The sequence below is a fragment of the Nannospalax galili genome, unplaced genomic scaffold (assembly GCF_000622305.1).
Source record: "Nannospalax galili isolate Female #2095 unplaced genomic scaffold, S.galili_v1.0 scaffold211, whole genome shotgun sequence".
Classification (NCBI taxonomy): domain Eukaryota; kingdom Metazoa; phylum Chordata; class Mammalia; order Rodentia; family Spalacidae; genus Nannospalax; species Nannospalax galili.
Window position 1 is genome coordinate 3,502,932 of NW_008329624.1, and position 15,381 is coordinate 3,518,312.

Here is a 15,381-nt window from a genome sequence, read left to right on the forward strand (position 1 = left end):
CTATGTAGACCAGGCTGGCCTTGAACTCACAGAGATCCGCCTGCCTCTGCCTCCCGAGTGCTGGGACTACAGGCGTGTGCCACCATGCCCGGCTCAGAGTTGTTTCTTAATGGAGCTATAATTCCTTCACCTCCAAATACATTTAATCTCAGGTACCTAAATAGAGATTGCACTGTATGCTGGGCAAAAGTGGATTTGGGACTGGAATGAGATGACTCAGTAGGTAAAATACCAACTGAGCTACGTTCCCAGGCTCTAGATCTCACATAAAAATATAAAACAAGGAAAGGGACTGGACTACAGTCTCAGAGCTAGGATGTAGTGACACTGGAGGGAGCAGAACTGGAAAGACAGAAGATGATGGAGGTTCTCTGCCCACAGGTCTGGGTGATGGGGATGCAGGTGTATCAAGGTGATTATTTCCTCAGCTGAACGCAGGTCTGTGCCCTTCTCCATTCATGTTTCACAATAGACAAACGAAAGCCAGCTCCTGTATCATTCATTGATGGAAACAGGGCCGCTCACTCTCTCTTGGGCACATACAAGGATGTACGAGGATGGGATTAAACTTGGCCACACCAGAGCACTCCACGAGCCAAGGATACAGTGAACTTTTCCTATGGTCGGGCACCTTGAGAGAGGCAGGGTAGACAGACCACAGGAGGTTCTGTTAGGAAGAGGTGCTAGATGCCAGCCAGCCACCAGCTTGTCCATGGCATGAGCAGTAATGAGTTATGAGGCCTGAAGAGTGAAGGTCTGGCTCCTTGGGAGCTCAGCCCCAGTAATTTGTGTTTCTCCATTTTGCTCACTGACCTTGCACTCAGTCCTTCTGTTATTATTTTTCTTCTATAAAACTTAGGAGTAGGGTCGCAAGAGATGGCTCAGTGGTCTTGCAGAGGACCTCAGTTCGAATCCCAGCACCCACGTGGTGGCTAACAACTGTTTATAACTCCAATTCCAGGGGATCCAACTCCCTCTTCTGGCCTCTGTGGGCGTTATACAACATGGGTGCACACCGGCAAAACACTTATACATATAAAATAAAACATAAGAAAAAATAAGGCCAGGCATGGTGGCTCATGCCTTTAATCCCAGCACTCTGGAGGCAGAGGCAGGCAGCTCTCTGTGAGTTCAAGGCCAGCCTGGTCCACATAGTGAGTTCTAGGATGGATGGATGTATAGAACATAGGTCATAGAGGTGATAAATAGAAAGTTAGATCGATGTCAGATGCCTACATGATACATAAATGGATGACTGATGATATAGATGATAGAGGGATGGTAGATAGATACAAAGATAGATAAATAAAAAAAAAAAAAAAAAAAAAAAAAAGAGAGGAGAGAGAGAGAGAGAGAGAGAGAGAGAGAGAGAGAGAGAGAGAGAGAGAGGTAATGAAGTTGGCTTGAGTATTCTTGGGTAGAGCAAACGTGATGCCCAAGTGTGTTCCTGCTCCAGAGAGTCCAGGAAGCAAAACTTCTCCACATCAGTGACACCCTCAAGGCCCAGGCTGACCCTCTATCTTCCTGGTCTGCCTTAGTTACCACACAGAGGGAGGAACCTCACTGACAGTTTCATAGCCTGACTGTGATTGGATGTCCAGACACCAGTTTATTTACTGGATGCAGACCCAAGAGAAAGCACATCTTGTAGGGTAGGGTATGAGAGCCATGGGGATTTGTTAATGAGGATTCTCCTGTTGCCTGCACATCCAAATCACCTGAGGGAGCTTTAAAACCACAGCTGCCCAGGCCCCACCCTCAAGGATCCTGCTTTGGTTGGCCTGGGCTGGACTGGAGACCCCCTGAGTTGGGAAAGAGTCAGAGAAATGGGCTGAAAGCCTGAACCCATCTTCCTGTCTTCCCCATCCCTTCTCCCTTTTCCCCTCCCCTGTACCGCCCCTCCTAGCTTGCCAGTGGAACAAGGATATTGGCAATTACCACCTGCACTCCATCTCCCCTTACAGAGCTCAGTAGCCACTGTCAACAATGATTGGCTGGTTTTTTCTTTGCACATATCTGGGTTGGTCAACCGCCTTTGGATTAATACAACTGGTCAGGTGACAGTCAAGTTTCAGGTCAGAGAAGCAGGTTTCTCTTTAGGACAGAACCCTGACCTATGTGAGATGATTTAGTTGTTTTCAAGGGAGACACTTTGTTATTGGGGACACACTGAAGGAGACTGTACTTTTTATATTTTTTATTATATTTATTTGTATGTGTGTACACACACAGATAAAGTATGCCACAAAGTACACATGGAGGTTAAAGACAACTACGGGAGTTGGTTCTCTCCTTCTACCATGTGAGTCTCTGGGATCAAACTCAGGTCATCAGGCTTGGCGGTAAGTGCCTTTACCCACTGAGCCATCTCACTGACCTAAGATTGTGCTTTTTAGAATCAGCTTCTCTGTCTCCATCATTTCAAAGTGAGAAAGGTAATTTCATGAACCTAATGTTTAACTTGAAATGCTTAAGGCCTTGGAGTTATGCACACATGTAGTGATGGAAGTGGGTGCTACTGTCTTCCCGTTCAACAAGGTATAGGCCCCGGATGGGCCATGGACCAGAGGGTCTGAGCTGACATGTGGATAAGGGCCAGTTGTGGATGTCAGGGTGGGTCAAATGACACACCCATGTGTCACAGCTACTCCCTGCCAACCCATCCCCACAGGCCACTCTCCATGCTCTGAGGTCCTGCTCCATCACTGAGACTTCCGCTTGTTCTTATGTCCCAATCTTCCCTCAACGGGGACTCCTTCCCATTAAACCTTCCTCCATCCCAGCCTCCTTTGAGAGCAAGCACACTGTCTTCTCCAACATGTGGCCATCTGGGGTTCTCCCCACCTGGAACCCATATAAATGGGTTCCCTGCATTTGACACCCATGTTCTTTCCTTTATAGTAGGTTGGGACTCTTAGCTCAAAGGTTGAAATACCAAACCTAGATTCTCACATATCTGATTGCTTTTGATATAGCTAAATAGATACATTTTTTTTTGTCTTTTTGAAGCAGGGTCTCCCTGTAACCCCAGCTGTCCTGGAACTCACTATGTAGACCAGGCTGGCCTTGAACTCACAGGGATCTGCCTGCCTCTGCCTCCCAAGTGCTGGGGCTACAGGTGTGTGCCACCACGCCTGGCTAATAGATACATTTTTAAGCCATTTCGACTTTGAAACTCCACCTGACATCTGCTAAACAAACCCTGTGGCTTTCAGAAACCAAATGGTTGTCGTCTGACCCAAAGACTTCCTTCTTTGCTGCTAAGTGATGTCACCCAACCTCTTCATTCCCCCAGTTCCACACACAGTATCTCTGGTGAGTCTCCAGCTGAGAGAGACTTCTCTCCCCTGAACCCTAAGTGCCACTTAGAAAAGCTGGCTGGGTAGTCCATTCCATCAACCCCCCGACCCCCCTTCATCAGCTTACTGTACACATCCTGCTCCTGTTAGGTCCCCAGTGAACTTCTAAGTACAAGTCCAGTGGCTCCTTCCAGGCCTCGTCCTGTGTTCTGAAGGCCTTGACCCTGAGCTGGAACTCTGTCAGAACTCTAGTCCTGTGGCTTCAGCCACTCCCTGTACCCTGGCTCCTCTATATCACATCCTCTGCATGATTTCACAGACTCTCTGCCAAGGTCTCTTCTTGTTGCTGCATGAACTAAAGTGGACCCTTCATTTGCTTCAAGAAGATAGCACCATCAAGCACCCAAAGGGGACCCGGAGTGCTGCTGTGTGCGTGAGTTATGTGTGTTACAGGGGGACTTTGTGCAGAGTGGGTGTGTGAATTGAGGACAGTTACAATGTAGGAACCAGACACTAATAACTCTCATTACCTGTCTGGCGGCTTCCAGATCAAAGGGAGAGGCAAAGCAGAAGTGCCTGGAGGCTGAAGGTGGAGCGGGATCCTTGGCACCCCAGGAACTCCGATCTGGACCTCTGGACATGCCTTGAGTCATTCCAAGACTTCTGAGGTTTCCTCTTTTGTCCTGGCCTCAGACAGTGTCTTGATGCTAGCTCAGCTTCAGGGATATTTGAGGTATTATTCAATTAACTATATACAGGTTCTAGAAAATAGAACAGTTGGGCTGGATTGGAATTTAAATTCTAGTCTCAGGCAAAGCATTCATCTCTGTTCACTGGTTCCTCCCTGAATGAGGGAGAAGAGGGGAGGCTGGCAGCAGCAGTGTTTGGATGCCTTGCCTGGGCCCATTGCACACATGACAGAGAGTTTTTAGTGTCTATACTTTGTAAGGAACCATTACTTAGAATACAGGAAGAAGTCCTGCAGTGCCCCCACCAAGCAGCAGTCCATGCTGGGGCAGAATACCAGAGCCGCCACTTTACAAACGTAACATTTGAGGGACGCTCCAACTCAGGGAATGGAGAGATGCTAGTGAGGAAATGAGGTGGCAGCTACAGGGGTCTGGCCAGTGCCACACACAGTGCTCTGTATGCAAGCACCCCCAGGGTTCTCACTGACCCAGGAAGCTCCAGCACGGAGTCACTACCGGAACAGTGTGATCCCAGCATCCTAGTGCTCTCTCCTCAGTCACGGGCTTCCAAACACATGGGGAACCTTTTTAGCCATGGTGTTAAACAGTCCCTCTTTTAAATATAGTATTGGGATTGGAAGCCAGTGCCTCAGGCATGCTAGACAAACTGAACTGCAGCCCCAGCTCTCCCCTTTAAAACATATGGAACAAGCTGGGCATGGTGGCACATGTGTTTAATCCCAACACTGGGGAGGCAGAAGCAGGCAGATCTCTATGAGATCAAGGCCCCCCCTGGTCTATATAGCGAGTTCCAGGCCAGCTGGGCTACAGGGAGACCGTGTCTCAAAAATAAAATAGCCAGGCCTGGTGGTGCACGCCTTTAGTCCCATCACTCAGGAGGCAGAGGCAGGTGGATCTCTGTGAGTTTAAGGCCAGCCTAGTCTACACAGCAAGTTCCAAGCCAGCTGGAGCTACAGGGAGACCCTGTCTCAAAAAAATAAAATAAAATAAAATTGGATTCCCCTGTGAGGAGTGCAGGTTCCTATCAAGTACTTGGAGTACCTCAACAATCCACAGACCCCAAGAGGGGCTGTTTGCTGGAGGCATGGTTCCTCAGGCCCTCTGCTCTGCACCGTCAGTCTCCTGTTGTTACTTTCTACTGTCTTAGTTGGAACTTCTTTGCTGGGCAGCTCTCAACTCTGCCCCATGCCGCTGAGGCAGGAGAAAGGTATCATTTGGTGGGTCTGAAACATACTTCCCTGGGACTGGAGCCTTCTGGTACCCACAACACCCGCCTAACCCATTTGCAGTGCGTTCTTCTGTTTACCCCATGGGGCTCTTACACTGCCCAACTCAGTACTACAGGTACATGCAGAGTGCCTTCAGCTGGTCCCCCAGGTCCATGTTGCACCCAAAACCCCAACAGCTGAGGTGCTACATGCTCATCAGACCTCTTGCTGGGAGTTTAGCCAAGCTTACTTATTTCTGTGTGGGCTTTAGGGTGAGCAAGATATTGCCTAGGCAAATATATATGTAAACATTTATGGATTTATACCTGATTTGTAGCTCAGGCTGACCTAGAACTCCCCATATAGTCGAAGCCAGCCTTGAATTCATGATCCTCCTGCCTCAGCTTTCCTGGTGCTGGTTTTACAGGCGTGAGAAACTTCAGTTTCTTTCTTTCCTTATAAAAAACTTAATTTTAAAACTTTGTGTGTGTGTGTGTGTGTGTGTGTGTGTGTGTGTGTGGTGTGTATGAGTGTGCACTCACCTCATGCATGCACACAGAGACTAGAGAATGACACTGGGTGTCCTGCTATGTCATGCTTTCATTATTCCCTTGAGACGGGGTGTCTCATTGAACCTGGAGCTAGGCTGGTGGCCAGCCAGCCCCAGCATTTCTCATGTTTCTGCCCTGCACAGCCCTGGGGTTACAGGTATGCACAGCGAAAACTGGCTGGTTTTTCAAAAATTTTTAAAAATTTTATGCGTATGAATGTTTTGCCTGCAGGTATGTGTATGGACCACGTGGGTGCCTGGTATCCACAATGGCCAGAAGAGGGCATTGAATGCCCTGGAGCTGGAGTTATGGATGGTTGTAAGCTGCCATGTGGGTGCTGGGAATAGAGCCCAGGTCCTCTGCCAGAGCAGCAAGTGCTCTTAACCCCTGAGTCATCTCTGTAGCCCCACACTTGGCTTTCTACATGGGTGCTAGAAGCCTGAACTGCTTGCACAGCAAGAAGTCTTACCCATTGAGCCATCACCTCATCCATTTTTTTTTTTTTAAAGTCAGGATCTCATGTAGCGCAGGCTGGCTGAGGATGACCTTCAATTTCTGATTCTCCTGCCTCTACAACCTGAGTGCTGAGATTATAGGAGTGTACCACCACACTGTTTTATGGGGTTCTGGGAATTGAACCCAGGACTTTGTGTATGCTAGGCAAGGACTCTACTAACTGAGCTACATCCCAGCCACCTTTCATTTTTTTTCAATCTCGGACTTACACTGGTATGACAGGGAAAGCTAAAGATTCTGATTTCCTGGAGAGCAGAGCAGATGGTATCAGCACCTCTATCTGTTCTCCTGGGACCCTGGTCTAGTCTGGCTCCAGCACTGAAAGAGCATTGTTTGCCAGATGGGACCAGACTCCAGGCTGAGGCAGGACACCTGAAGCTTGACGTTGCCTCATCCCTGAAATAGACAGGCTGGAGCGTTACACGGCTATGCTAGGGTAGTCTCCACATAGTGCCATTAACTGGGGTTCAAGCACTGGAAAGATACTCTTACAGTTCTGCAGGCTGGAAGCCTGAAATCAAGGGTCAAGTCAGCAGGGGTTTCCATGTGGGCTGGGAGGGAAGATCTGCTCCGTACTCTGTCTTGGTTTCAGGTAGCCTCAGAGAGTCCTTGCTCTGTAGATGCCATCTCGTGTCTTCCCTCTATGCATGCCTGTTCTTACATCCAAGTTTCCTCTTTTTAAGGGTCCCAGTGGCCTCATCTTAACATGATCAGCTATAAGGATCCTATTTCCAAACATAGGCACTTTAGGGGTGCAGAATCCAAACCATAGCAGGCTCTTTTTGGGGACAGCAGTCCATATGTTGACATCAGGTGTGGATTTCGGCTCCTTTCTGTCAGTGTGGCCTAAAGCAGCAGCTGGATGGTTGGTGCACAAGTGAGTTGGATCCTGGCTGGGGTCAGTCATCACACCTTTTGGAAGTGGGTCTGCACATCTGATGTGCAAAATGATCTCAGATCCATCCTGCCTTGAACCCAGTTAGCAGATGCTGATGGAACTGTGAGTCCAAAGGTTGTGAGCCATCTCTGTCCTCTGTCTGTCTAGGCCACATCACCCAAGCATTCTGAGGGTTATCAGGTGCAGACCATGTATGCATGTATGTGTACGTGTGCATATGCATGTGTGTGCTGGAGTGCAGAAGGCTGTGGGATCTGAATAGACAAAATGGGCTCTGCCCAGCCCTCTGGAAGAGACTAACCAGCTCTGGGCTGAAGGGTCAAAGGTACAGTGACCAGCTCATCTTAGCCTTGTCACAGAACATTCAGTGTCCCAGGAAACTGCTCAGTCACAGAAAACTCAGGAGAGTTATGGCTGCTTACTCTAAAGGAAAAAAACAAAACAAACAGGAAGTGAGCCCTGGTTAAGCCAGGCTGGTGAGGTAGGGCACAGGGCCTTCAGGTGGAGGAGCAGGCTGCTGGGAGCAGTGTGTCCATGCTGGGGTGTCACGGTCAGGGTTGTAGGCGAATGACTGAAAGCCAGCTGAGCTGTGCAGAGAGGGCACGGGGCTCCTGGTTCCTTCACCCTCAATATCACTATCTTCCGTAAGTCTCCTTGGGTCGCATGGCAAATGGCTATAGCTGGAGTCCTGGCTCCGCTTCCTTCCAGCCTTTCATATCTGCTCAGCCCCATTGCCCTTCTACCTTCAGTCGGCTGCTGTCTGTGAGCCTGGACTTTTGGCTCCCAGGACCTTGTTATCAAAAGAAAGCCCGTCCCAAGTCTCTTCAGGGTGTGCTCACGTGTATGTGGCTGAATACGCACTTGTGTGTACATGCAGGTGGAGGCCAAAGGTCAACCTTGCATGTCATTCCTCAGTAGCCACCCATCCTTTTAAAAATATTTGTGTGTGTAGGGGGGTGTGCGTGTACCTATACACACACACAGCTCAAAGGAGGACATCAGGTACCCTATTCAATCATACACTGCCTTATTTCTTTGAGATAGGATCGCTCACTGACCCCGGAGCTAGGCTAGTTGGCCAGCAAGCTTCCATGATCCTCCTGTCTCTGCCTCCCACAACACTGGGATTACAGGTACCTACGAAACCATGCCTGGCTTTTTATATAGGTGCTGGGATCCATGCCCAGGCCATCATGCTTGCACAGTGAGCACTCTTACCCACTGAGCCATCTCTCCAGCCTCTCCATCTTTTTTGAGACAGGATTTCTCATGGGCCTGGGGACCCTGATTCTTCTAGCTGGCCAGTGAGTTCCAGGGACCCACCTTCCCAGCACTGAGATGACAAGTGCACAGCTGCCATGCCCTGCTTTTTTCACGTGGATTCTGGAGGATCAAAGTCAGGTCCTCGTGCTTGTGTGACAAGCACTTTACTAAGCCATCACCTCAGGCCCCAGGTTTTTCCTAAAATAACAACTATTTCATAGTATCTATTTTCCGACCTTGAAATGAAATTCCTTGATAATATCAAGAATACCTCCATAACTTAAAAAAAAATTCTCTGAGGGGCTGGAGAGATTGCTCAATGGTTAAGAACACTGGCTGCTCTTGCAGAGACCTGGGTTCAGTTCCCAGTACCCACATGGTGGCTAACAGCCATCTGTAACTCTAGTTCCAGGGGATCCAATGCCCTCTTCTGTTCTCCATGGGCATTGCATGACATGGGTGTATTTACATACATACATACATACACACAGGAAAAACAGTCATACACATAAAAAAATGAATGAAAAAGAATTTTAAAAATAAGAATAAAACCTTTAAAAATTTTTCTCTGAATGTGTCCAAATTAGCAATGAACAAAGGTAATTTCTAAGGAACAGATGCATTGGAACTTGACCATGCTCTGTCAAGGCTTCCCTGAAAGGAAAGGGCACCAAGAGGCAGGGTCTCTCAAAGCTGCTGCCCTAGACCCGGGGGCAGGCAACCATCTCTATCCCCACTACTTGTGTTCCAAGCTCACAGTCTGAAGCCCCAACCCCAAGCTCTTGGGTTTGCATGGCCCAGGGCACTGTCATGCCCACTCTGGACCTTTCTATATTTCTTCCTCCTCTCCCTGTGTATACGTGAGTTATTTGGTTTAGCTCAGAGCAAGAAAACTAGGAGAAAGCCCCAGATTTGGATGTTCAAGACTGAAGCAGAGGATTTCTTTGTGATCCTGGGTCCTGTAGCTGGACAGATCCATCACCTGCCTGGGACTGGTCCACCTCAGCCTTCCCTACCCAAGCAGTTTATGGAAAATTATGAATCTAACTGAGCAGCCTTTGGTTTGCTACATGGGAAACGGCCTGAGCCAAGTGGCCAGAATCAGAACTGTAATAGTGGGGCACACACAGACTCATACACTCACAGGCCCTCCAGAGGCCTCCAGTAGTGAGCACTGCATCTGGGATGTGGGGACCAGTGGGAGCAGGTGGCACTGGTGGCACATCCTGCCTTGGTCTGTCCCCTAGCGAATGAAGGAGACAAACAGAACTTGAAAAGACTGTGGAGGCTCAGGACAGGTGTGCTGTCTCTGTTGTCTTCATATGCACACAAAGAACTCTTTGCTCTGGGGCAGTGCAAAGAGGTAAGGCTTCATCTCTAAGTGAAGTTCACTGTGTCATTTCCCTAGTTTACCTCTCAATTTATGACTGTGGTGGTGTTTCTGAGGTGCAGCCTCATGCTCTTGGGAAGAAAGCCTCAGTATATGATTCAGGCCAACTCAGATCTCTTTGAAGTCTTCCTGGAAAGGGCAGGCCCACTTTCATCTGGTCTTATGGCTGTTGTCTAGGAGTTCCAACTGGCAGCTTCTGCTGGTGGCCAGTGGCTTCCTCCTGCAGGGGCTGCAGAGCAGAGCACCCCTCCTCCCAGCTGCAGTGGGATAGGAGCTCAGCCACAGTCCTCAGCATTAAAGATCCATGCTAGGGATACCTGGTGGCACTCGCTGTCACCTTCTGCAGAGATGGTATTGTAGCATTTAAAACCGTTGGTTCCAAGTATTAGTTTGCAAAAAAAAAGATTCCTTTTATTTTTATTTTTTATTTATTTTTTCTGTCTTTTTGAGACAGGGTCTCCCTGTAGCCCTAGCTGGCTTGGGTTTGCTATGGAGACCAGGCTGGCCTCCTCGAACTCACAGAGATCCGCCTGCCTCTGCCTCCCAAGTGCTGGGATTAAAGGCATGTGCCACCATGCCCGGCCTTTATTTTTATTGTTTAAGATTTATTTTTTATTTTAATTTATGTGTCTGTGTATATGTCATGAAGATGTGGGTATCTACAGAGGCCAGAAGAGAGAGTTGGATCCCCTGGAGCTGGAGTTACAGGGAGTTGTGAGCCACCCAATATGGGTGCTGGGAATTGAACTTGGGTCCTCTGGAAGAATAGCAAGCACTCTTAACTGCTGAGCCATCTTTCAGGCTTGCAAAGGGGATTTCTTACCATAATACAAAGATTAGATTGTCCACAGAACCAGAAGACAAGAATGCAGCTGGTCCCCAGGAAGGAGCTGGGGTCGATTATCATACATACTGTGCAATGGAGTTTTATAGGGAGCATTAAAAAGCACTGATGCTAGGTTAAGAGCACTTAGCTTACTGTCCTTGGTAGAAGACCTGGATTTGGTTCACAGTGCCTACATGGTGGCTCACAACTGTCTGTAATTCCAATTCCAAGGGATCTGACACCCTCTTCTGATCTCTGCAGCCTCTTGCACATGGTGCACATACATACACTCAGGCACACACACATACACATAAAAAAACTGAAAGATAAAAGTAAACTAGAAAAAAGCACTGATGCTAAGTTGTCCTTTAACTGGGTGTTGAGGTTTCTTAAAGCTCCCGAGTGATCCCCCGCCCCAAGCACATTTTGTGACCTCTTGTCCTAAATTTGCTCTTCTGTCCTTTTGATTCCTTGTCCCATCTTTGATCAGTACCAGGAGTCTCTTCACATGCTCAGGCTGCCTGCTTAGCAGGAGGAATTCATCCTCAGGTGGGCACTTGTGGAACTCACCATGGAGACAAGTCGCCTCCTTCAGCTGGATCCTCCAGGAAAGCCAAAGGAGTGCTGTTCATTCCCAGATGTCTGACTTCCCATCTTCAGAACAGCCTCTACTTCCTGTTGACTAGTCCCCAGATCCCCCAGGCCCTGCCCAGGGCTCTCTGCCTTGTCCCCAACCCCACCTTGCTTCCTCATCACAGTGTCCTGGTAAAAGCTCACATGGTTCCGGCCTCTGCCCCCTCAGACTCTACGCCATTCATGCAGACTCACAGGAAAAGCTTAGTTCTCCCTCACTAGCTGCACTGGCTCCCAGGCTGTTTGCAGGGGCTGAGTAGTTACCCTGAGTGTAGATCAGACCTTAACCCATGGGCAACAGGTGACAGGACAGAACCAATAGACTGTTTCTGGGCTTAGTTCTCCTGTAGATCAAACAACCAGCTATGTGTGGTGAAACTCAGCTTGGACCCCTCCAGTGTACTCCCCTGACTCCATTTTTGTAGCTCTCCTCTTTCCCCATGCTCAATAAAATGAACATGAACTCTACTGTCCCAGGTTCTGTTTTCAAGAGAACCAAGCTGAGACATTTTAAAAATGTTTAGACAGTAACTCGAGCAAACAAATGAACAACAACAACAACAACAACAGAAACTATGGGACAGAAATTGTGAGAGCAGCTGTCCTGCCTGGAACTGAGTAGATCACAAGATGTGGGACTTTCAGGGCTAATACTATGGAAAGTCTCAGGTCAACCAGAGCCACTGCTCACCCTGGTCAGAAGGTAGGAGCAAACACCAGCCCCTGCCACCTTCTTGTCTCGGATCACAGGGAAGGTGTTTCCAGTTCCCGAACCTTAGGAAAATAGGCTAGTATATTGCCAGTCATCAGAAAGTCCAGCTGAGTCATTTGATCGATGCTCCTGGGCTCAGTGTCTGTGTGAAGCTGTCAAGTCTTGGAAAGAGGACACCTAAAAAATGGCAAGTGACATCATCTGGAGATATGTGGAAAGGCACTGCTCAAGCACTGGGAATAAAATCCATGTTTGACTCTCATATTTGAGACTGAGGCCTAAAAACTCCTACACTACTGAAGGTGGCAAAGGTGAAGATCTCTGAATGTGTGTTGGTGAGACGGCTCAGCCGTTAAGAGCACTGGTTGCTCTTGCAGAGGACCCAGGTTTGGTTCCCAGCACCCACATGGTGGTTAACAACCATTCATAACTCCAGTTCCAAGGGATCTGACACCCTTTTCTGACCTCCATGGGCATTGCACAACACAGGTGCACTTACATACATGCAGACAATACGCTCATACACATGAAATAAAAATAATAAGATAAAGTTTAAAAAGAGAGCTCTGAATGCAGGACACTGAAACACCAGGCTCAACTTGAGCCCTGCTGGCCATAACTTGAGAGGCCACACTGAGCATGCTCCTCTCCCTCAGCTTCCGGACTGCCAGCGTCCGAAACCAGCGGGCATTTGTTTTAATGGTTAGGAGACACAAGGGGATGATGTGTGTTTGTGCTTGCGTAGAAGTAAACTTTAAAGTGGTACGGGTAGTCTGTGAATAAAGATTTCGCCTTTGGAGATGGAGAGAGGAGGAAGCAACCAAGTGCTTGGGACAGCTGGGTTGCAAAGCGGACACCCAGCCCAGACCTTGCGTGGACCCCTCGCTGGGCTCTGGGCTAGCCTCGGTGATCACTCACGTGACAGGTGTCCGAGCCCGAGCTAGGCGGTCCAGCACGGTTGGTGGGGACTGCCGGTGTGCCCGCCCCGCGCTCCGCTTCCGCGCACGTGACGGCGCGTCGCGCTCTGATGCGTTTTGCGCGGCTGCTCGGAGGCGCGGGTGGCTCGGGCTGCGGCGGCGGCTGCGGTGGCTGCAGCGCGGGCTCGGGGACCGGGGCGCCGAGATGGAACCGTGAGTGGCGGGCCGTGGGGCGGGCTGGGGTCCCCAGCGTCCGGGTGCGCACGGTGCGGCCCTCGGCTTTGCGGGGCTCCGGGCACGAGCGGGTCCCCCAAGCGGGGACTCGGCGGAGGAGGGCTGGTCCCCGGCCGGTCGGGGTCCGAGCCGGGCGTGCGCCCCAGGCCCGCGCGCCGCACAGCTGGAGTGGCACCTCTCCTCGCTCCGGTCCCCAGCTGCCCCGATGCGCTGCCCGGAGGCGTTTGGTGACGTGGGCACTCTGGAGCTGGCACAGCCTCTTTAGATCTCCCCGGTGCTGAGTTTTACGAGTTTTCCAGTCTGCTGACTTGGGGCCCGAGTCCCTCTGTGAAATTCAGGTGTTTTAATGTTTTCCTGTCTGGGAGCCCCTGGGACGCCATCCCTAAAGCTGCTGTTGACGCAGCAGTCGCCTGGGTGTAGACCAGGGTAGCGGTGAGGGAGTGCCCGGAGTCAGGGGCAGGGCCAGGAGGTTGGAAGGTGGCCTGGGTCGACCAAGTGCCATCCCAGGTTCATTTGGGATTCTAGAAGAGGCAAGGGAACTGGAGAAGGGTTGCCTCAATGCAAGCGCCTCCCGTGGAAGGACAGCCCCCCACCCCCTTCCTTTGGAGTTTGACTTGGGTCACTTCACCCATGCTGGAAAACCCGACTCAGGTGGATTAAAAGCCAGCTGGAGGTGAGTTAGCCCTAAGCACTTAGGGCATGGTGTTATGGCTCTGTAGCTACCCAGAGCTGCTTGCTTGGGGGGGTGTTCCTATAGGCATCTACTCGGTACCCTGGGGTTTCTGTCCTTAAGTATTTTCCATGGGGAATACAGGGCAGTGGATGTGAGGGGGTTGGGCCTTAATCAGGCCGGAAACCAGGCCTCTGCCTGTACTGTGTGATAGGACAGAGAACTGACCAGGGAAAGGAAGAGACTGCAAAGTTTTGGTTTGGGATTTTTAGACGGTATATTTTACAAAATTCTTTGGTCCTGGGGACATTTTGCTGCAGGTGTATATTAATTAAATGCCTCTTCTGCCTTCAGTGAAAGGTAGACAAGTTAAGTTGTAAGGCTGCATCAAGTACCCACCAATTCTCCAGTGCTAGAAGGGACACAAGCTTTCATTAGTGTCCTGTTCTGCCCCATGGACTTAAGATTGTGTCTCTTAGAGTATTTTTTTCCCTGTTTACTGTTCACTGTGTCAGAGACTGTGCATCACTTAAATTAAAAAAAAATTACATGTATGTATATGTGTGAGTTCACACCACATTCTTGTGGGTGTCCATGGAGGCCAGAAGAGGGCATTGGATATACTGGAGCTGGAGTTCCAAGTAGTTGTAAACCACCTGATGTGGGTGGTGGGAACAAAACTTGGGTTCTCTGCAAGAGCATCAAATACTCCTGACCTCTGAGCTGTGTCTCTAGCACGTGATACCACTTTCCATCCATCATTGTGTAGCTTCTCATCACTACCTTCCTAAAAGGGAGCCTCTCAACCACTCCCATGTTACAGATTCCGTAATGGAGATGCATAGGAGTCGAGTTTCTCCATGTCAACTGTAAGTCTCACTGAGAGGGCAACTTGCATGGTCAGACTCCAGAGCCCATGCTCTTGACAACAGCAGGCAGCTAATATGTGCTCAGCAGATGCTTCATCCCCTCAGCAACTTCAGGAGGTGGGTCCCTGATTCCTGGATGCTACAGTTCAGGAACCAGAGGTGAAAGGTGAAGTGGTTCACACCAAGTCACCTAGCTGGCCCGTGGTGGAGAGGCCTTCCTGCCCACATTCTGGACCTGTACCACCCCACAATGATCTAGAGCGCTGCTTCCCTGGGCCACATATGGCTGACCAATGTCTGACCTGCCTCCTCCTCCTGTCTTGCCTGGGAAGGGTGTTTGATGACCTAACCAGCATGTACCTGGGAGTAAGCTGAATACATATGAACTCTTCCTTCCTTGAGGTGTGTGGCATGTCATCCGTTAAAAAGTGTGACGTTGGGCCTTGAGTGGTCACATAATGGCATTTTTGAAGCCTACTAGAAATTATTTGTAGTATAGTCAAGTTGATTAATTGAAGTTTTAGCCTTCTGTTTTTCCCTCTGAAGTTTCTTCTCCAGTGTAGATTATTTAAGGAGTGAAGATTGGTAAGGGGCTGTAGGGAGCATGAGGGGATGGTGGGCCTCCTGTCCAAAGCCAAACCTTGATGGACATTTGTAGGTTTAGATTCTGCTTCTACCTCCTGCT

General features: G+C 49.5%; 1 protein-coding gene across 7 annotated transcripts in view; it reads left to right on the forward strand.

The window, feature by feature from the left end:
• The window catches only part of Tmem181 (transmembrane protein 181), a 68,171-nt gene that overhangs the window by 4,737 nt on the left and 48,053 nt on the right, over positions 1-15,381 (forward strand). For 2 of the 7 annotated variants that reach the window (XM_029566817.1, XM_008839565.3), the window contains exon 1: positions 12,782-13,136. The exons of 2 other annotated variants lie outside the window; for them this stretch is intronic. Coding sequence is in view for 2 of the 5 variants with exons in the window: in XM_029566825.1 (XP_029422685.1) it covers positions 13,129-13,136 (8 nt within the window). In the remaining 3 variants the exon portion in view is untranslated. Of the gene's footprint in view, positions 1-12,773; positions 13,137-15,381 lie in introns of those variants that run through there. 3 more of the 7 variants (XM_029566824.1, XM_029566825.1, XM_008839573.3) reach the window with 3 other exon arrangements.